This window comes from Lepisosteus oculatus, chromosome 3, assembly GCF_040954835.1.
Source record: "Lepisosteus oculatus isolate fLepOcu1 chromosome 3, fLepOcu1.hap2, whole genome shotgun sequence".
NCBI classification, from domain to species: Eukaryota; Metazoa; Chordata; class Actinopteri; order Semionotiformes; family Lepisosteidae; genus Lepisosteus; species Lepisosteus oculatus.
Genome location: NC_090698.1, coordinates 49,079,972 through 49,102,836, shown reverse-complemented (window position 1 = coordinate 49,102,836; position 22,865 = coordinate 49,079,972). Strand labels below are relative to the sequence as shown.

Genomic DNA, 22,865 nt, shown 5'->3' with positions numbered 1-22,865 from the left:
ATTGATAGATTGCATGACTTAATACTAACAGAAATAAAACCGATGAGTGTTGGTATAAAAATAATCATTTTGCGTTTTCAAAATAAAAAAAAAATCTGTCAACGGAAGCGCTTGAAACCCAATCTCACCAGGTGAACAGTACCGGGAATTGAGCGCCCGGATAATCCAGGAATTTGATCATTTGGGAAAGCCACATTTAAAGCGCCTGGAGAATTATTCTCTTTATCAACAGGGGGAGGGTTTAAGGAATACAAAACGTTTTTATGATATACCATAATACTGCACTCTGCCCTGTCAAAAACATATGATGCAAAAATAAACTACAAAGTGTTTGGCAATGCGTTGTCCGTAAAATTCAGCACTACCTCTAAAGGACAGCGCCAGTAACGTGGTAGAGAGACTAGCGCTCATTGTTTGAACCGTGCTCCGATCAAAGCAAATTATTCAACCCGCGTCAGTTCAGATGTTACAATAAAAAATGATTAAAGACTGGTTGCCAACATCAAACCCTACCAGCTTCTAGAACTCCTCCTTTTTTACGAAATGAGTTTTATAGACCATTTTCACTTGAAGTACGTTACGAGTAACCGGCTGTCATATCAATTACTTTTAAGAAAATCGTGTACTGTACAGTATATACTGTACGGTAGCAATGTAAAAGGAGAAGGTTTCGGATTTTTTTTCTCATCTCCCCAAATGAATATGAGCAGTCGTAAATTGAAACCTGTGAATCCATGTGCACATGAATTGTAGAATTAAAACGAAGATTTTAGCTGAAACGGCTCTAACAATCCTTTTTTGAACTATCTTAAGATATACTGTACAGTATCAGACAGAATATTCTAGGGGGCACAACTGTATACAGGGGCATTGCAAGAGCATAAGGATGCTTAATTTGAAATTAGCATGTGCCTGCGCCATCCTGTGGGTGTGGCTCCACTCGTAGTGTGGTGTGAACTCTTTGCAAGAGGAATAAACACAACACACAACACACAACTGGCAGAGTGAGCGAGGTACGGGTAAGAGCGCGATGGCTTCATCTCAAGGGAAAAACGAACTCAGATTCGCAGACTGGATGGCAAGTTTACCGGAGAACATCCACAGCACCCCTTTAACAAACCTTGCAATCCCGGGTGAGTGCTAACACTTCTTGTCTATTCTTAGTGATGCGACTAGTAGATACATTTTTACCTGTTATAATATTACCGTTTAACTTGTAAAAGCATTGAGATTATATACCCGCTTACCGGGTCTTATACCTATTCATATTCGTCCAGTTGCTCTAAAAATTATAAAGAAAAATAAATATCTGCCTTCGAAGATCAATTCAGTTGTACAATTCAGGGATTGTAGTGACAGTGAGATTAAGAAATTGAGTTTTTGGACCTTAATCGGCCTCATGCAGTGCCTTGAGATCGATAAGATATGTGCCTTTAAATAATAATAATGATCATTTGTTTTGCGTTGTACTGCTTTGCTGATAGTGCGTAATGACAGGAGATAATTATTTATAATTAGCGCTGATCAATACGAAAACTAGATTCTGTATTGGTTATTGATGTCAGAGACAGAGGGCTAAGACGAACAAAAGCAAAAGCAGGTGCAAGGGTTATGCTGCTATTGAAGTGGATTTTAAAGTGTCCATCGATCAAGATTGATGCTGCCCGAGGAGATCGGCGGCAAGCAACAGGAGTTCGAGATAATGCCACTGGGTTAGCGTCTATTTTGTGCTCTGTTTCAATGGGAAGAAAGGCTCGGACAACCTCTGTAGGGAGACAAATTAAAATGACAATATACTTGAAACACGAAAATTAACTCTTCACAATGTACAATCAGCTCGAGCGTGTAGTTAGTGGTTTCTTATTTATTCCCGGTTTATTGCATATATTTTACCGGGGACGTGTATTGTAAAAATGCAACTGGGAACTACTAATCTATTCCTGTTATGTAATTTCTGTGATTTAGATTTAATATGCAAGCAGTTCAATTAAATATCTCAATGCTAAACTAATGTGACAAACCAGGATTAGCTATGTTTAGCTTTATTAACACTTCACAGGGCTTCACGGCTATAGTTTTCTGAACTTGACACTTGTCTTGTTTTGAAATGATCTACAGTGTAAAACATAGAACTATAATGGTGTTATACTGATATCTTAATCATACGATTGTGTAAAAAGCCATGAAAATGCATCTGAAGGTTCAACTAATTTTCAACAGTAGTTTCTGTATTGATACTGTACGTTTTTATATGAAAACGAATGCTGCCAACTTAGATTGACATCTGAGAGATTGTTGTCACTCTAAACCCTAAAACAATTCTAGATATTGTAGCAAAAAGTAAATTCAAAGGCATTCTATTTTCTGACTTTGATCATTAAATTGAAAATATGTTTTTGCTACTTTTATGCTCCCAGTTGAACAGTAAAATGATGTAACAATGATTTTAAAAATGTATTTCCTTCTTGTGAATACTATTATGTAAAAAAAACCCACCTTCGTTATGTTGAGATTGGACTGAATTCAAAATATTCATTGTGTAGCAATAATTAGCTAATTTGAATGGAAAACATTACCTTCCCAATCAATGAATCAATCTTTTTTCACCTAACATAAAATGGCTGACTGTGACTCATCACTTCTAAAAAAGATTAATTTGCTGCTCTTTTGAGAATGGAATTCAATAGGTATGTATATTTGATACATTTTAAGTAAAAAAAAAATCTTCTCAAAATTTCAGCATTTTACAATATCATAATTGAAATAAATGATATGTTCATTTCTTTTAAATGAAACATCCTAAAGATACGTATTAAGATCTGTGTAGTCTAGAATGCTTTTTTTTGGCCTCAGATGTAAGCAACATTTGGCCCAATGTTATCAATGATGTAAACAAAATATTAAACAAGTGTTGGAGCAGGAGGCAGTAAAATTGTGCAGCAGAACGGCTCCATTATTCATCCTCTCAGCAGCTGCTTTACGTCAATCATTCATAGTACTCTTTCTACAATCGCTTACATCATTCTCACAGAAGTCTCACAGCAGCATCCCAAATTCCCAGCCTAAAAAGCCATTTATTCCTTCTGCATTCATCCCTGGCATGGCTAAGCTAGGAATGCTTCATTCACATCCACCCTTCTCTTTCCTTCTCTTTATACATGATTACTTACTGTTCAGCACAACAGCAGCTTCTTTTTAACTTAGAAAAAACAGAGAAAGCAACAGATTTGCTTATTTTGGAACATTACCATTTTCCAAACTTTTAACCACATACAGTATGATTAAAAGACACATTCCCAACTGCAGTGCTTTAGGCTTGCCACCATGTACTCAAGGAAAAATTTTGAAGGAATGTTATTCTGTACTGTGAAGTTCTGGATTTTCGTATTTGTATTGGGAGATGTACTGTACTGTATATGCCGCAATATATTCAAGCCAAATACACCTACTGCACATAAGTGATAAGTGGTTTGTCCATTACTTCGAGTCCATTACTGATACCAGTTTGTCTGTTAAAATATTGTACACAATGTTGGTCACCATATGATAGGAAATATATTGCTGCTGTAGAATCAATCCAGAGAAGAGCAATCATGTACTGTTCATGCTGAGACTTAATGTGATGACAGGTTGAAGAAACAGAAACTTTCTAGTCTTTAACAAAGAAGATTATGAGGGGACATGGTACAAGTATTCAAAATCCTCAAAGGCTTTGACAAAGCCTACACAAACCAGAGGACATAAGTGGACACCACATACATGGAGGTGTATTTAAAACAAAGAACAGGAGGTACTTCTTTACCCAAATGGTAGTGCGAGTATGTAACGAGCTACCCATCCATGTGGTTGAAGTTGATATCCCGATTTCTTATCAGAATCACCCGAATGAAATTCTCAGATTAGTTACTATTTACTAATCAGGACAGATGATCTTCTTCTCATTTGTAACCTTTCTTTTGTACAATACTTACATAAATGAGAACACGCAAATACTGTAACAGACAATGCACATGATTCACAGGGATGCTCCCGTACAGCAGCTGTCAGGTCAATGATGTTATTTGACAGAGGCTCACACTGATGTATGTGTTGCATGCTTAAGAAGGTGCTTGACTGGGTGTAGATTTGGTGGTGCAGTGCCCGACGTTAATTCTAGACTGAAGCAGAACAAGCTGAATCACTCTTGCTGTGATGGGAGTAATCATCATTCTGCTATGGTAAAGACATGACCACTTTAGGGGTTTCCTGCTTGCAATACCAGCAGCTCTGACTAACCTTATGGCCTCAATGGTCATTAGGGCTTTTGGTACTGCATCTGTTTGTATTTGCATTTATACAGTAGTTGCTGCTGCATAAAAGGGATTCATTAAGTGGTTCCTCTGAATGTACTAATCCCACTTGTGGTCATTTAATGTACAGCAGTTGACCATCTCTTTGAAAGAGAGACACCTGGAAACCTTTGAATGCAAAGATCATTGTAGTTTTCTCCCAAGGAAAGTTTGAAAGTTTACTAGGCTGACACCTAGTGAATGTAGGTATACCATCCCTGAATGTCCTAGTGATTTCACATATAGCAGAGTTCCTATTAGGGTTTATTTTCTGTTGTCAGTGATCTTTGGCATTGCAACAATGTCATTCATAATGGGAATCTCTGTGCCTTTGCTCTGCAAACAGTGGATATGTGTTCTGAAAACACATAATGTGCAAAAAAATCAGTGCATGTTTCTTGTCCCCTTTTTTGTGATTCAATACTGAAACAAGAAGTCCAATAAATATTGTTTATAGAAGTAAATATTGCTTATAACAATATTGCACCCTCTCATAACATACCTAAACAAGGTAATCGGTTTGAGCTGCATAATTAATAATCAGAGTAAATAATATTATTTTACTTTGGTGAAGTGCTTAAAGGTAGAAAACCTGATGGGAAGCAAATATTTGTTATTGTAGCTGGTTACCTTGGATTACAGTGGATTTCTTTAAACTCGTACCCTTGCTGCTCCACGCTGCTGGTTTGTCCCACAACACCTGGGCTCGAACCTGGGTCTCCGGCATAACATAACAGAGAACCATCCGCATGAGCTAAATGAGACCTCCCTACGTGCAGAAAGGGCGATGTCATCACTGTGTCCAAACTAGCTCTCCTACATACAGTAGGTTTTTATAGAATGGTACATGTATTTTTCAATTTTGGCATTTCCATCCAGTTATTAATATTGGTGATATGAAATGTAGGAAATACTGGAAATGGAACATTGCCTACAGTATTCACTTTCAATCCTGGAGAAATTTAATTGTTAGAATCCTAATTTAGGCATCACATTTCCTTGTTATGTCATGTAAAGTGTATCATGTGTGGCAAAAGTGTCCCCTGTGGTTCAGCTTCTCAGAAGTACAGTAACTCTGAAAAGCTGACTTCCAGCTGAAGTCATTATAATTCATTATCCTTAATCAACCAGAAAATGCTAATTTAGAATTCTTGTAAGTTGCCCCTGAACAGGGAAAGCAAACTTTCACATTTTCCTAGATGTACCTGAAATACAAAAAAGAATCATGGCTCTACATGTTAAAACTCATCCTTGCTCATCAGAACATGATGACCTTATCTGGAATTGAAAATAAAACACAGAAATCCAACATATAGTAGGTATTCAAAATCTGATGATTTAAAATGATTGGGGTATTTTTGTTACTGAAACAAGCAAGGCACAATATCAAATATTTATCCCCTTTGTCATTTGCTAATAGTTTGAAAGCAGACCTGTGAGTGATTATTTCCATTTTTAGTTACAAGGTTATAGAATGACATTGAAATAACACTGACAAAAAGTGGGAAACAACTTTCTCTTTTTGTTCAATTAGAAGCTAAAGTAAGTGGTGTGGTTGTGAAGTTGTGCTCAAAACAAAAATAATAAGAAAGAAATGAAGACCCTTGAGAGAAGAGTAAGCAAAGAAGGTGGGCGATTCAAGAGAAATGAAGATACTGTGATCAGGGTAAAGAAGAAGTTGAACAGGTACTTTTAGGTTGAAGCAGTTTGACTGAATCCATGACCAATTAGCTAGAGATGTGGGGAAAACTGTAAAGGTAAAGATGGGCAAGGACAGATCCATTATTCCTTCGGTGATTAAGTGGAAGAAGAGGGCATAATAGAAATAAGGAATTCTTAGTACCAAGAACACTATATAAATGAAAACCAAATAAATCAAAAGCAGGTCTACTGTAACAATTAATGCTTTATAATTACATATCACATTCTTTAAGGGTTATTTGTTGTTTTAGAGCTGTGTTCAAGAGTTATGTGTGCGGGAATTCTTAAGCGCACGTCTTATTAACATCCTCAGGGATCCAGATTCCAGCTTGTACCCCAGGAGCAGAGATTAGAGACCAGCTTCAGAAAGAGATGAAAGGATAAAAAGAGGTAGGTAGGAGTAAGAGTCAAGAGTTTAGGTAAATGAAGACAGAAAAGGGAGTCCAGTGGGTAGGGGGGAGGGGGAGGAAAAAGGAAATGAGGAATTGATTAGAAAACATAAGGAGAATGACAGGGAGAGGAGAGCCATTCTTGGAGCCGATTTAGTCCAGTTAGCAGCCAACTTCTGTGAGTAGGAGGTGAAGAGATAGACAGAAGGATAAAGAATAGATGGAAGAATCATTTGCAGCATTCAGCAGTTGGCAATGAATTGATGAATGCTGGTTGCCCAAGAGAAAGATGGGGATGGAGAAGGAGGTGAGAAAGTCTAGAGTTCATGAAAAATGAACAATGTCCAGTGAAAAGAAATAAAACAAGGAGAATGTGGCAGGGGAACTGTTGTTCCAAAGGGAGACGTACAGTACAAAACAGACATACTGTCACAAAGGTCGGAAGGGACGAACCATGGAGAGGCAGGAGAGCGGAAAAAGACCCTATGCGTAGTGGCGGAACGGGGGATTAGCCCAGGCTCAGCAGTTCAGGAGTTGTATAGAAACCAATGCCCTCAGGCAGCGGACGTGGGGCGACCTGGATGCTAGGCGGGTCTCAGGACATCCGAACGTCAATGCTGAGCGAAGGTGAATCAGTGACCCGGAAATATATAGCCCCAGAGAGAGAGAGACACCAGAAGGACAGCAAAGCACAGGAAACTAGGGACAGGACAGAGTAGGAGCATCCTCTGGCTGCAGAGGGCATGACTCTGTACTGTACTGTATTTGTACATACAGTACAAATGGAGGCAAAGAAAATTCAACGATATCCTGAAGGTTGGGGTGGGAAATAAGAGATAAGAGATCTTAAAATGGCAATGGTGTGGGAAATTTCAAGGTTGCAGTCACAGCAACAAAGTGAAGTCAGTATTTAAGAAAGTATATTGGAACTTCTAGACAAGTTTACAAACAGAACAGACAGGAAGTTATCCAGGAACAGGAAGACAGATTAAATGAGAGCTGATATAAACGTGAACGTTATCAAGTGTAATAAGAGATGTTGGAAACTGTAGAAGAAGACATACAGCTAGGAGTAAGAGGTCAGCAATAGACTAAAAAAAATCTTTGGACAGTATAGAAGCAATGAGAACCTTTGGACACATTCAATGACCAACTGTCTAATTCCACTAATCCCATGATGTGCTCTCATGTGTTACAGTCAACTGGTTGGGTGACATGTCTCTCACAATCATTGGTACAAGCTTGTAGGCGCCAGAATGGTCCCAGGAGTTACTGCTGTACTTCAAGGCGATGGAAACCATATCCAACTAAAGCCCACCCCCAGCCTTCTGTGTCTTCATTTAGGGAATTAAAAAATAACAGTGGATGTACTTCTTAGCGCAGGCCTAATCAAGCTGCAAGACTCAGCCTGGCTTCCCAGCCTGGCTTCTCTGCTGGCTGAGCAACTTCCTGTAGGAGCCTCTTCTGCACCTTTTCATTTAATTTCCACAAAGTTCAAAGGCTGATGATATCCTAAAGATTTTAAAATATGGTATTTATTATGATAAAATGTGTAGAGTGCTAGCATATGTAAAAAAGATTCTTGTCCTAGTGTTTATAATCAACATATTGTGAAAAAATATTATCTCGGGGAGTAATGGCAGAACTCCATAGAACATATTGCATGGAACAGACCTACACCGTACATGTTCCATTTGTTTCTCCATTCTAGTTGAAGTACATAAATACTCCTTCAAATAGATTTAACTGACAAAATGTGCTTAACATTTACTGAAGCCTCCAGCCTTCTTGAAGTACTCTACCGGTGGAAAATACAATAAACTAATATTACAAAAACAGGTACAGGTTAAGGAATAGATGAATCCTCTTGACTTTATTGTTTTTAATTTATTAGAAGAATATATGTTTACTGGGGCTATTGATAATGAACCTCAAGATACATTCCTGTACTTTAACCCTACGAGTGTGACACTGTATCTGACATACAGTATATCTTGTGTTCCCCCAGTATAAAAAGAAGCAAGTGCATCTTAACACAACAACATATAAGAAAAAAATAATCTTGGGTAGGGAACTTATTTTTTTTTACTTTCAAGTAAAAGTTCTCAAGTTTCTGGATCAGTATCAGAACATGTTTTGCATTCTGAAGAGGTACAAAAGAAATACACACTTCTTTTACTCTCTGTATACTGCATAACTATAATGTCTGTCTGAAACTTTAACACTTTCAGGTTCATTAGAAATGTAGTGCAAGTGGCACTTGACCAAGAACAGGTTGCTGCTATGATCTGGGTCAGCTGGATAGTGTTGCTAGTTGATTGTGACCAGAATTCTCCAGACCTTAAAACTTGTGGCAGTGTACAGTACAATTACCTGAGCGCTGCTAATGGTCGGATTCAGCCAGGGTGAACATTTCTCAGTTCGCAGAAAAATAGCGACCCCTGAGGCGCCCTTGGCAACAGACTTGTATCACCTTCAATAGGCACTGACCATTAAAGAGAAACAGCTTGACTGTGTGCTGCTAAAGGGGTTCGTAGCTGTGAGCTGAGATGTGAAAAACACACACCTGCCAATTGCAAAATGGATGGCTGTAACAAACACAGCTGTTCATTCTATTTTTTTTTAAATGCACCCCAGTTATCCCCACTTGTCTATCTTTCAAGAATTCGCAAGCAAGATTTATTTTGAAATGAGCATAGAGTTGTCCAACACATCTAACAAATCCAGGATGTTTCAGCAATTTAATTTTTACAAAATGACCACAAATTCAGGTTTTGATCTTACTGATTTTAATGTATCCACCAAAGCTAATATTATAGTTCAGAATGGAAAGCTTTTGTTTATGGACTGCTGTTTTTCACAACAGACTTCTTAATTGCTGCAGCTGGTCTGCACAAAGCAGTTGTGCCTCTGTTATTAACAGACTTGAATGCTATCATTATTTTGAGATCAGGATGCTGTAGGTTTTTGTTTTCTGGCCTCCCTCTAAATATCTATATGTAATATAAGCTTCTTGAAAATGTAACGGGGTAGTTAATATCTGCAACAAAGGACAAAGGTATTTATGTACTGTTCAGCTGGTAGGAAGACATCTAAAAATAGTGTTTGGATGTGTATATACTAGATACTGTACATGCACATATATTATAAATTAAGAACATAGTTTTTAAGGTAGATATGATACTCTATTTTAAAACTCCCTATCGACATTTCTTATATTTTTAGTTGTATCATGTTTCAGGAGGTATTTAGTAGTTCTTCATAGTTCGTAGATTCCAAAACTATTAATTTTTAAAGGGCTTTTTATTTTGCACAACACTATACTTGTACGTCAAATTAAATTAAGTACATTAAATGTTACTGTATACTGTATCACTCAATCCTACAACTGAAAAGGGGCTCCTTTTTTACAAAGGATTGATATGAAAAAGTACACAAAAGGTGCAAAATACAGCATTCTTTTTATACAGCAGTGAGTTAGTTAAGGAAAGAATTATTTGTGTGGAATAAGCAATCTTAGGTTCGCATTGCCTGATCAATGGAATAAGACAGTCGGACTCTTTTAGTCAACATCCTAAATATCCTGAATTCTCCCACCTGTCTACCTTGCGGGTCGACCCCAAGAAGACAACTGTGCAAAAACTGTCCTAAATACACCTTTTCAAGACTGAAGGTCAGCCGTGGTGGCAGAGCTACCTGAGGAACCAACATCGATGCTGAACACTCTCCACTCTAGCACTGGGACACTCCCAGGACAGAGCAGACAGCTGCCAGGTCAGACCACGGACCAATTCAGTGTGCTCTGTTCTCTCTACGGGAAGTTTAACTCACCAGGGACATTTGGCCAGCAGATCATTAAGTATATACAATAACGTCTTAATTCACATTATTATTCTCGAGAACTATTATAGTAGTTGAACAATTATTCCAAACACATTTGATGTTTGGTTCATGATATTTACTTGTAACTGAGAATATAAATGTGGTATCATTATTTGAGACTGATAAAAAATAAGAGGTACAGTAGACCATAACTTGTTAGTTATGGTCAATGTATAGTCAATGTATTTTAATTCTGAAGTTATTAACTATTCTCCTTGAAATTGCTAAGTGAATGATAAGCCATTTGTATTACAGCAGATTGTTTTCCAGATATATTCTATCAGGTTTGTTGTCTTTTATGCATATTTTGGTAATAGATCAATAAATTGTAGAACTGCATATTTAGAACGTGAGTGACTGTAAATTATTATGTTTGATTGGTTTATAAAAGCTATCATGTAATCTGACAATTTACCATTACGATTTCTGATTGTTACAGTAAATTAAAATGTTGTAAATTGCCAATGTTACATCAATAGGATAGTGACATCAACGGGAAGTCTAAGAATCAAAGCCATGCAAATTTTTCTTTGGTATAGCAAAATATTACCCATCATTGAGGTCACTGGAGATTAAAAATCCCATTCCAGAAGTAACAACGAGAACTATCATAAGCTACACATGTGTTTGAGGCAGAAATATGTTAGTTTTACAGTTAGGTATCAAGAAAAAAGATGTAAAAGGCAGACTTCAGTATTTGCTAGGCTTCTTAAGGGGAAAAAATCAGAACTTTACCCCCTAAAACAATCCCTACAAGCAATGCTCTGGTGTTCTGTAAGGATACCAGCCTTTACAATGCTGTGAGAACTGAACTTATCCTGTTTAAAGCAATCATTCTCAGTTTGCCTAGAGGGAGGTGATTGTGGAGGAGGGGGAAACTGTTAGATCAGACATAAGGTACACTGCATAAAAATAGACAAGCATCGTCCAATGAAGAGATTTAGAAATTTCTGTTCCATGATAGGTAATACTTGTTTGTAGCAGCATTTTACTGTATATTTGATTGCAAAAAGTGGTTGAGTTCACACAATCTCTGTATGCCGTTCATTGTTTATTTGGTTTGGTTTGGTTTTTGCAGTCCTAAAATCCAGATTAACACTGCCAAAAGAAAACTAAATTAAATCATTTTTTTCTCAACAACTTAAAAACCATACCAATAAAAAATTGAATCATTCAACTGGGACTAGTGCCACATTCTCATGACTGAACAGTTATCCTGTGTTTTTTTTATTTTGTCCATATTTTTAATGTTTGTTTTATATTTACAAATAATTTCACTTCAAATAGAGATTTAAAAATATGAATGCCCTTTTTTGTGAATATTAGTTCAGAAAAAGGAACACCATATTTAAAAGTAATCAAGTTCAAACATATACAGGACAGTATAGATCAATTTCTATTGTGATACTTTATTGCCATTTACCAGTAGTAGCTTTTTGGAACAGCAGAAGATTGTTCAGTAAGAGGCAAGCTGCATTCTGAAGAAATAAATAACAAATGTAATACATAGGAGAAAAAATAGAGCATTTTAGAAACACGTGACCATTGTGTATAGTAAATGTACCAAAATAAATGTCAAATTTTCATTCAGCTTCAGCTAACAAGGAGCCACAGCCACAGAAAACCACAGAGCCACACCCACCAGTCCACACTGCTGCAGACACACAACAAGAGGAGAGGAAACAAGGAAAACAAACACAGGGAAAGTCAATGTGCAAAAAGCTATGTGCCACACTTAATAAGGGTGTTCTAATGTCTTCAGTGTTTCATATCCCTTACAGTATATATATTTTATAAATAAACATTACATTACAATGCACAATAGAAGATATTGTTTCAGAGTAGGAACTAGCACCATTTTAAAGTCACCTTTTAGCCAATTTAAAAAGAACACAGACCTTACATAAGACCTTAATCAATTTCTTTGTAATGAGTCTCCACCTGTCAGGGAGCCTTTGCGCAGCTGGTGTGACTGTCCTTGCTGTTGGGTGTTACTGCAGATGTCTGCCTTGTGAAGTGCCGTCAGCTGATTTCTTCGGAAAGACGTGGTGGCAGGCCAGCCTGCGGCTGATGTTGCTTCACAGTAGTCGGTACTTTTCCAGAGTTTTCTGTTTCATGACAAAAAAATCTTGACTAACAACAAAATAACTAACAATGTCCATGAAACTAGGCTCTGCATCATATTTGATCTGCAAGGTGTGTGGCAAATAATATTCTTATCTATATTAAACAGAACAGACTACAAACTGAAATGCAAATCCAAAGAGCTTGTGAATATTAAACTAAATCGCATTTCACAAATCAGTAGTTTTGAAAGGGACAAAGTTACCTCTTTTTGTAGATGAGGTTATATAGTAATATACTGTACAGTAAAATAATGCAACATGTAAGACTACCTGAGTATTGTTCTTGTAAAATCTAAAACAAATTCAACTAACAGAATGAATTACTGTATGTCTGTGAATGTGTTGTATACAATTCTACACAGCTAAAGACGTTTTATGTGAAATATCCTACTGTAAATCTAATGGTATTTGATTATAAGAACCTTACACAACTTTGTTTCACACAATACAACACAAACTTTCTTCTCAGATTTTGTTGCATGCAGAGAGGTTATAGAAACACAATGACTTATTAATAATATATAATACATCTCTAAACCATTTCATTGGGACAATCAGCACTATACTGTATAAACTCTTGTTATTGCTATTGTGCTCTTTCCATTGTTATAAAAACAGTGCAATAGATGTCACAAATAATGAATACAGAGGTGAGCCAGGTTCTTGGGATAATTAATGCTTGAATGTTGCAGTAGTGACTTGCACGTCAACTTAATGTCAACCCAGCAACTGTCTCTCATCTGTTTGACTGTTAGGATAACTAGTAATGCTAGTCCAAAAAACAGACCCACAGAAGGTTCAGAACACCCCAAGGACAACATTCATATTTGTGCCTGTACTCTTGTAGACATTATTATGACCAGGTCCTTATCAAAACATCAGTGTTAGCTGGAACAAGAAAGTAATGCTATTCCCTGCAGCAACATTGTACAGCTCTCCCATAAGTCTCGGTTGATGCCTAATGGGCTTCAGGCATGCTTCGGGACACAAGGTGGTCACGGTTACTGTGCATTGGTGACCCCTGCACCCTAAGACATGTTACAACACAGCCATCTCGTACTGTACCAGTGTGGATTGTGGTTGCTTCCTCTTCTTGTGGCATTGTTAAAATATTAAAGCAACGCATTTGTTAAAGGGATCTTTATGGAATCATAAAAGGATTTATTACATGGAAGTTCATTTGTATGTAATGCCTCTTGAGCACGAACATGTTTCTTTATATACAAAATACTAATAAAGTACCTCATTATTCCTCATTACATTCTGTACTTCAAACAGTAGTGGATACATCTCGTACACTAGAAGGCTAGTCACCAGGTGAGAAGCTGACAGGCCAACTCAGCATAACTCAGCTGTTCACTCAAAGTGGTAATGTTGAATTGACCTACTTCTGTCATTTGCCCGAATGAAGTTAGCACTTAAATAGTATCCGTTTTGGCCATACTGCTAAAATATGATTGAGCCACAAAACACGTTTTATCTCCAAGTATTCAAAAGTAAGTGTAGTGATTCAAAAGTAAGTGTAGTGTAAAAAGTAATGTATTCGAAAGTAAATTTTGCTCTTTATTTAGTACAAAGTAATTCTGCTTTTGTAAGCTGACTGACTCACAACTGCAACAAATCCTGCAAGCAAGGGTCATGTGGGTTTCCTCTGAGGGGCAAGTTGTTCGTTTCTTCGAGATTAAATCCAGTTCACATGTGAAGTCACTTCTGAAAGGAGAGCACAGTGGATGTGTTTGCAAGCTGACTGACTCACAACTGCAACAAATCCTGCAAGCAAGGGTCATGTGGGTTTCCTCTGAGGGCAAGTTGTTCGTTTCTTCGAGATTAAATCCAGTTCACATGTGAAGTCACTTCTGAAAGGAGAGCACAGTGGATGTGTTTCATGTATGCATTCTTATGACTGAGTATTTATGCACTGATTTGCATGTAGATGTCTTGGAGGGGAAACCCTGTTAAAACTGAGTAACACTGCAAGTCCATTAATTGAGTTGCTCAGACACTTCAGGCACTTTGCAAATAATAGGTTTGAAAAAGGTGAAACACACATTTCTGGCATTTTTTTGACTAAGGAACTAAGTCTACTCCAGCAGCTGATCAAACCTGGTGTACCATCCAGTCATCTGCTCCCAGGCCAGCCTGCACCTGCACCTCAGATAAATCATAACCTTTTATCCTGTTATATGACCCCTAAAGTTCCACATGACAGTTATTGTGTGACTTCAAAATTGTCATTAAATGTCTTAAGAAAACCCAAACCTGAGCTGCGTCGGACACATCTATTGTACACTCTTGTCAAGAAAGTTAAAAAACACTCACAAATCTTTAGCCCTGGTAAACACCTGCTCAGAAATGTCCCCTCGTGTCTTTAATACAGTGAAGTTGCCATATTGTATTTCTTGAAAGGTTGTTGATTTAAATTACGGTAGGGTCTTTCTTCTCTTTTCATCCTGCATTGACATGAATTCCTTTGGTATTATTGTAATATCTACATTTGTTGGCCTCTGATTTTCTTCAGAATTAGATAGAGAGGCAGATTAGTGCTATGCTTTACACTGAGGTACAGTGGAGTTTCAGATGTTGAAAAACACAAGATAAGGACAGCCAACACATAAAGCAAGTTAGTCGTGACAGATTGTGCACTAACAAATACATACACAGTGCAGGCTTCTTGAACAGGCGCCCTGGCATTTTAGACTTGGAATGGCCTGTTGTGAGACAGGAAAAGATCAGACAAAATTGCTGAGGTCTGGTAGAGGGCAAGCATTCTCTGTGCTCTTCCTATTGTTGAACTTCATTGGCTGTCACAGCAGGTCCAATCTTAGATTGCACAGGGCCTGAGGGGGAAAAAAAACTAGCAGATTTTACATGCTGTGGTGCTAGAACTGGCAGCCAAACGACTAAGGCTTTTTGAATTGGAATAGTGCCTGTCAGACCCAGGCAGCGACAATGACACTGAATTTTAGTCAAATTGATTCCTAAGGCTGCAGGACATCAGTAAACTAATGTTCTGTAGTGTAATGACTTATTAGGCTTTGTTGTTTGTCTCAGTGTGCATTTTTCATTTTTATGTTTGTAGTCATTTCTTTTTTTTACAAGGTTAGACTGTTGTGTCCCATTTTTATAGCCATCCTACAGATGTGTTGTGTCTTTTTATCGCTTTACCAGTAGAAGGTTGATGCAGCTAATGTGACATTCCTTAAGGCTCTGCTCCATAAAACCCAGCATGGGTTTTATTAATTTACTGGATTTTTAGCAATCTGCCCTCCTGAGAACCATGGGATACTCATAATAAGATAGCAGACACTTATGTACAGTATGTATCTTACATAAAATACAAATTGAGAAAAGAAAAACTCAACAGTTTTAGAATGAGGCCATAATGATGAAAGGTACTACAAATCGTTTTTCACCACTCAAACATGTAAGCTGTCTTTTAAACTTTCCTTTCATATTTGCTAATTTTATTCATTAGATGTCTAGTGAATATCTATATCTTACATGCTAAGGTTTGATGGTTCTGTGGAGCTGAACCCAACTTTCTTGATGCCCCATAGACTAGGCTCACTAGGACTCTAATCTGTAGTTATCATTAGCGATGCTTACTATTACTTCTTTATTAAGATTAATTTGCTGAATACTTAATGAACTCACTGAAAGTGTCACAACACATTTTTCAAATTGTTTAAAAAAGTATACTGTTATTAGAAAAGTCTAAGTTTAGGTTTTATTTCATAACTTTTTTACTTACCCCTCACGAAATGCAATGCCAGTGACAGCTGTCTTACAGGACACATACTGTACAACTTTTAATCAACTGCTGTGAAAACAATTTTCAGTGAGTGATATTTTCAGACAACTTCCCTTTCCGCATCAAGCAATAAAGTCATAAGCCTGCAGTATGGAACAGTAAGTGGCAAATGCCATTTCTTAATTTAATCAAGGCTGTCCCAAATGTTGCTTGAATTAATTATGCCTTTGCATTGTTTTAACTCTCAGCTTCACCTATAAGGCTGAAATGAGCCAGTCAAGTAGTTCAGAAATTAGGGTCTCTACCATGCTCCAATAGCAGGTTGTGAACTCAAATCCTGAGAAGGACATTGCTGTTGTGTATTTACAGTCTCATTATTTCACTAAAATGCCCAGCTGTGCAAGTGCTTTAGATAAAAGCATCTAGCTAAATAAATAATACTTTCGTGAAGAGCAGATGTTTCTTGAAAGATTGTTATACTAATGTTATCCAGTGTGATCCAGGATTGGAGAAGAAGAGTGAACAGATCATGCTTTAAAGTGAAGAAGATTTCAAGTAAAATTAAAAGAAAACATTTAGCAAAAAGTGAATAACTGTCCTGAAGACATTATACAGTATATTTTATAGATATATAAGATCTTAATAAAACAGAAGCTTAAATCTGTTGTCAACAGTGGTTTCCAATGTTTCTTCCACAAACAGTTAGTGTAAATATATTACCCACAAAGTGCTACTGCAATATTTATTTCTATTGAATGCTAAAAATAGATTAGCCAAGTTACATTTACTGGATGTATATGTAGCCTATTACTCTATGTACTGTAATTCCTGTACTGTGGTCCAAAGCCCATACTGAAACAGCTTTGCGACGAATGCAAAAAAATTATGTGTTTTGACAGTTGTCAAAATTATATTTTGAGCTATGCAATAATAAATTAAATGATTAATTTCTCTTAGTTACCCAAGCACAGGGTTTAAAATAAGAAGAGAAAAGAACCAACAGTCATGAATTTTACACAACAAAACAGCAGACAGATAACTCAAGCAGCCCCAGGGACCAGTGACTCCGGAACAATTTCCAATTGTGAAAAGTAATGAACAACATAGTTTATAGAACTATGCAATAATAAATTTTCAGCCATCTTTGCAACCTTTTTTCAGCAGAAGGTGAATAAATACATTCCCTTCATAGCATTACAGTACCTTCCAAACCAGCTGGTAAAGCACACATAAAAAGTACTCCAGGTTATAGTAACATTTTTATTTGCAAAAGATGTAAAACCACCTTTTATTGTAAGTGAGAAAAAAATCATAACTTTCAAATTTCTTTTTCTTTGAGAAGTGGATGAGATTAAATGAAAGTGAAACATGCACATGTAATTTTTACAGCCACAAACCGTGTCAGTCAGGTTAACTGGAAATGAAGCAGGAATGTTATAAATTGCAATACTGCTTCAAATAACAGTGAAAGCACTAAATCACATAAATCCCAGTCAAGTAATGTTAATACTACATTTTGGAAATGTCATTCAACATGGGCTTCTAATAAAAAATATTGATATTACTGTTGTTCCAAATGTATATTTTAGATTATTTTAAAGTACAAGACAGCAGGACAGATTGTTTTACTGATGGATTCAAGGTCAATCAAATATCTATGGTATCAAATCTGAATCTGGCTTGTTCAGAACCATTTAATGCATTTTTAGTTATGTGCGTGATAAATGTCCTTTTTGGGCTTTGCGTGCTTTGTTTCCTAGAAATCCTTTCTCTATTCACCTTGAAAATGAAATGTTCATTTTTCTTGAATATATAAGACTATGAATGCATTAAAAGGTTGCATGACCTTTGTTGTAGATGATTGCCAATTTGATCAAGGTACAGATAAGGCTCTGAAAAAATCAGACTGCATTATTCTTCCTGACTTATTGCTTAGACACATAATAATATCTAAAAAAATACAAGTATTAGATTAGATTAATACAAAGCAAATTTAGCGTTTTCAAAATAAAACTTCCACAAGATAAGACCATTAATTAGTGTATTGTCAAATAATTGAAATGTTTATTTTGATATTGTCAAATATCAAAATATTTTTTTTCTTTGTGATACTCGAATGCAGAATATGAGCCCTGTAATGTCACAATTAGCTGACAATGGTGTACTCAATGGTTTACTCTGGTGAACCAGCAGTATGGAAATACATTGTTAATATTCTAATAAAGTTAATTGGAGTAATTGGAGTGTTCAAATGTAATTTTAGTCAAGACTGCTCTTTATTTTAGGATTTTGAAGTACTGTACATAGAATGGACACTTTGGATTTTAACTGTTCAATCATGCCAAAATATTTTTGATTTTCTTAAGCCATAAATGAGAAGATTTGACACATGCAGCTTAATGTATATCACATACTGTATGCAGTCTTTTAGAAATACTAGTTTACTAGGATATCAGGCATCTCTTTTTTTTGTATTGCTTCCATTGAATACCATAACTTTAACAAGATATACGTACTGTAAACTATCGTAAGTAGACCAGGTAGAGGCCTGACATACAGAACAGACCTAGAAATGCAACTTTATGTGAGATTTTTGGTCTGTTAAGGATAAACTGACAGATTTAAGTAATCTTAATTAAGTACATCTTTTCTTTTAATGAAGAAAATTAAATAGGATTAACTATACTGTCACTAAGTAAATGTACTCAATTTCCATAACCTACTGATCTTAATTGCTCTGTATTTGTATGAATTTGTGTAAATTATTTATTCTCACAAAAGTTCAACATGTAGTATCCAATGCATTTTTTTAATTTCTTGTATTCTCCTGTTGCATTTTATTACTGTGAGTCTTCTCATTAGAATTATATTATTATATTGAATAAACTATAATATAGCTGACATATATAAAAGAGAGCTAGCCCAATTTACATAGCAATCAGTCTATTCAAAGCACCAGTTTATTAAAAATGTTTTATTCAAAAAGTTAATATAATAAAATAATAAATACAACTTATATTATACACTTACACGAGTGAATATTGACTTGGCAGCGATCAATAAGCAGTAATTGTACTAAGTATGTGAAGAAAAGAAAACTATATGTGTGACAGTCATGAACTGACATTTTTTATTATGTAGAAATCATTCCATTCTCTCAGGAACTGAGTCTGGACAGTTACCAAGCAACATACAGTAGATGTTTATTATGTCTATTTTATAATACAAAATGGTTAATGTAACTTAAGTCATTTGTCTGCTGAAAGGTTTACTCACTCTTGTCTCACATTTTTATAACTATTCATTTGCAGTTTACAGTGTGAATATTGACATTTCAAGTCAAAATAGCACCTTGCTAGATTATAGTTTCAACTCAGTACTTTTGAAAGCCTCTAAAATCCCCTTTAAAGTGGTTTAACAATTTTAATATTTAGTTAATATTAAAGCTCCACTTAACTTGTCCCTGTTTAGACGATTTGAAATTTGGATTCAAATTTGTTATCTGAAAAATGCTTTTGACTTTATTTTTCTTTTAGAATTACAATCCCTATCAGGGTTTAATTTAATTCTTAAATAGAATAATTGAAAAAAGGAATATATTTTTATCCAAAGTCTTTTTCATTCAAAAAATTCAATAAAACAATTTTATAAGTGTAATTTGGTATCTATAAATATAAGACTTGTAAAGGTAACAGAATTGCAAAAGGCAGGCACTAAGTTATGGTAAAATTAGAAGCTGTCCTAATCTACTGTTCCAGTAACTGCTCAAGTGTTTCAAGTACCGATGGGATTGCCAAACCTACAGTAGATGGACTACAGTAGATGCTGATAGCATGCCACCACTATACAGGCAATCTATTTGCTTCAATGCAATGCCTTAAGGAAACTCTGAATTTATAGAGGTCAGGAAAAAATGAAAATCAATACTGCTCCCAGCTATGTTTATAATAAAGGGCTCCCAAATGGCTTAAGCAGTGAAGGTTTTTTTTGAGGTACAGATGTCATGCGTTTGAGCCTGTGTCATGTCACTAGCTGACCAACTAGTATTCCCTTGTCCACAACTGCCTCTCCACAGGGTCTGGGTTTGGACCTTTCTTGGGTGTGTGTGAAAGAGCAACTCCTGTCCCTTCCTAGGTATCTGTATCAGGTGTGAAGAAGGCTCCACAGCCGAAACGTTGTGTTTCCTTCCTTTTCTTTTCAGCATGGAACAATGCATCAGCTATGCATCAGCTGTTTCAAATCATCTACCCCTCCATCTCAAGGCAGGATTCCCCATGGATGGGACAAGTCTTAAACACAGGGCAGAAACACAGACACAAACACTCACTCACTCACTACATAGTGGCTTTACTGTTTTGCTGTTTGAAAACTGCTTTCAATCAGAATTGTTGACACTAGCACCTAGCTTATAATCAAATTGCTGCTGATTTTCAACAGAATATCTGTGCACTTTGGCAGTACTGTGTAGTGCCCTTGTTATTTATGCTCCAGGTCTGAGATGACTTGGTGGCCTAAAGAGTTGATGTACAGTACAGTATGACTGGGCTTTAAAAACCTGCCTGCACTTCCAAGTCCTTCATTGTGGGTTCAGGAGTCATCTATGAATTGGCTACATTACTCTGCTCTCCTCCCCACTGATAGCTGATGTGTGGTGAGCATTCTGGCGCACTATGGCTGCCGTCGCATCATCTAGGTGGATGCTGCACATTGGTGGTGGTGGAGGGGAGTCCCCATTACCTGTAAAGCGCTTTGAGTGGAGTGTCCAGAAAAGCGCTATATAAGTGTAAGCAATTAATTAATTAATTATCCCTGGGAGTTAAGCTGTACAAATTCAACTGGCAATTCAAAATTGAGTATAATGTTACACAGGTCTGTTGGTAACTGAGATTCTAAGGGTAGGTTATACTCTATGGGCTGTGATCAGTACAAGATGGTGCTTTTTATAGACATAAAGGCACTGCCTCAAATAGTAGACGTTTTAGCATTTACAGTACCTTCCATCATTTGACATCACCTTATCGTTTTCTATTGCCCACAGGAAGTTTCATAAATATGGTATACCCATTTGCTCTATTATAAGTGTAGGAATCATCAAGTGTCTCCTTCAACTTTGCTCACACCTGGTCCTCTCTTTATGTTCTCTCTAATTGCCGCTGTCAAAAGGCAGGGAAGCATTGCTAGACATGGTAACATAATTTGTCCTAAGAATAAGTAGTTGAACCGGACTGCAATAAAAACCCATGCAGGACTTGATGGTTCAAACATCAAACAGGAAACACTGATGCAACAACGAACATTTAAACACACAAATGTCACATTTCTTTACTCTAAATGTCACCCAACCACCATGGGTTTGATGGATGACTAGCGCTTATTTGGTAGTTTCTAAGCAAACACATACAAATTGTGACAAAGAAGGATTGAAAAATCAATCTCCCCATAAATTTGATTTCACCCCCTCCTTTCCAGCCTTCAGCTGGTTTCATGACTTTGCCAGGGATTGTCACAAGCATGCTGTGATCTGAATATATAGAGCTGTAGTGAGGGCCAAAGGCCAATGATTCAACATTAACAATGCACTACTTAATAAACATGTACAGTATATACTCGTACTACTCCTCTGGAATGGATTTGCAACATGTATCTAAAGATATGTCTCTCATTAGCACACTGTCCTTTCACCACTGACATTATTTATATTTTCCTAGTCAGCCAGGACTTCAGCTTTGTCAAGAATCACGTATCTTTCATTTGTGACAGAAAATGTCAAAAAATGCATTAAGCAGTATTTAATACTGCACCAGATGTTTTAGAGGGCGGCAAAGCTGTACTCGTGCATCATATGTGACAGTATGTGACAGTAATTGTTTTAATTAGCTGTAGCCAGGTTGGCAAATTAATGAGCTAACAAAGGCCAATCAAAAGTAAGTTGTCTTTATTGGAAATTGTTTCAGAGGTGTTGAGGGTAACTTCGGAAATATACGTTATGTGTTATACCTGTTAGAAGTGCTGCAACAATGATTGCAATGCTATCCTAGTGGGTTGATGAATGAGAGGAAAACCTTGAAAAACTGTGCGTGAAAAAACTTTTTAGCTGTCCGTGACATTGCAGCTGTTGTTGAATGCTGTACAGAGGCTGTTCGATTAATTCTTAAGTTCAATTAATGTTCTTAAGTGACAAGGTTGGCCACAGGTATTTGGCTGTTGCTGTTGTTACACTGTAGTCATGCAGTTGTTTTTTTCAGAAGGTGCACAGAACTTGATGGTTTTTTGTTTTTACAAAAATTTCATGAAGAAAACGTTCTCTTAGACAAACTTTGGCAAAGTGAAGGAAGCAAGGACAAATTGGAAATTACTTTCATGCAATCTCTGACTGTGAGGTTACTACAGTGACCTTCATTTCCTTTATCCTGTTATGAAAATTAAAGGGGTCCATCTTAAAATGAATTTTGGTAAAATGATAAAAAGTTCAAATGTAGTAAGATAAGTTTCTGATTGAATGTGATCCTCTAAAGATACAGAGAAGTCATCTAGAAATCATAAAAGTATGTTTGCACCAGTATGGCAGGAACATTTTAATTTTTAACTATTGCAGTTGGTTTAAATTGTAATATTAACCCCAAAACAAACTGTTTGGAATGGATACAGTGGAATAAAGCTGAGGTAAATATAAAAACACTGAATAAAG

At 36.5% G+C, this 22,865-nt stretch overlaps 1 protein-coding gene across 1 annotated transcript in view; it reads left to right on the top strand.

Moving 5' to 3' along the window:
• The first annotated feature begins 505 nt into the window (after positions 1-505).
• Positions 506-22,865, top strand: part of plcxd3 (phosphatidylinositol-specific phospholipase C, X domain containing 3) — a 34,912-nt gene continuing 12,552 nt past the window's right edge. Inside the window, exon 1 of the mRNA XM_006626822.3 lies at positions 506-1,133. Within this exon, the coding sequence (XP_006626885.1) occupies positions 1,031-1,133 (103 nt within the window). The 5' untranslated portion in view covers positions 506-1,030. The remainder of the gene's footprint in view (positions 1,134-22,865) is intronic.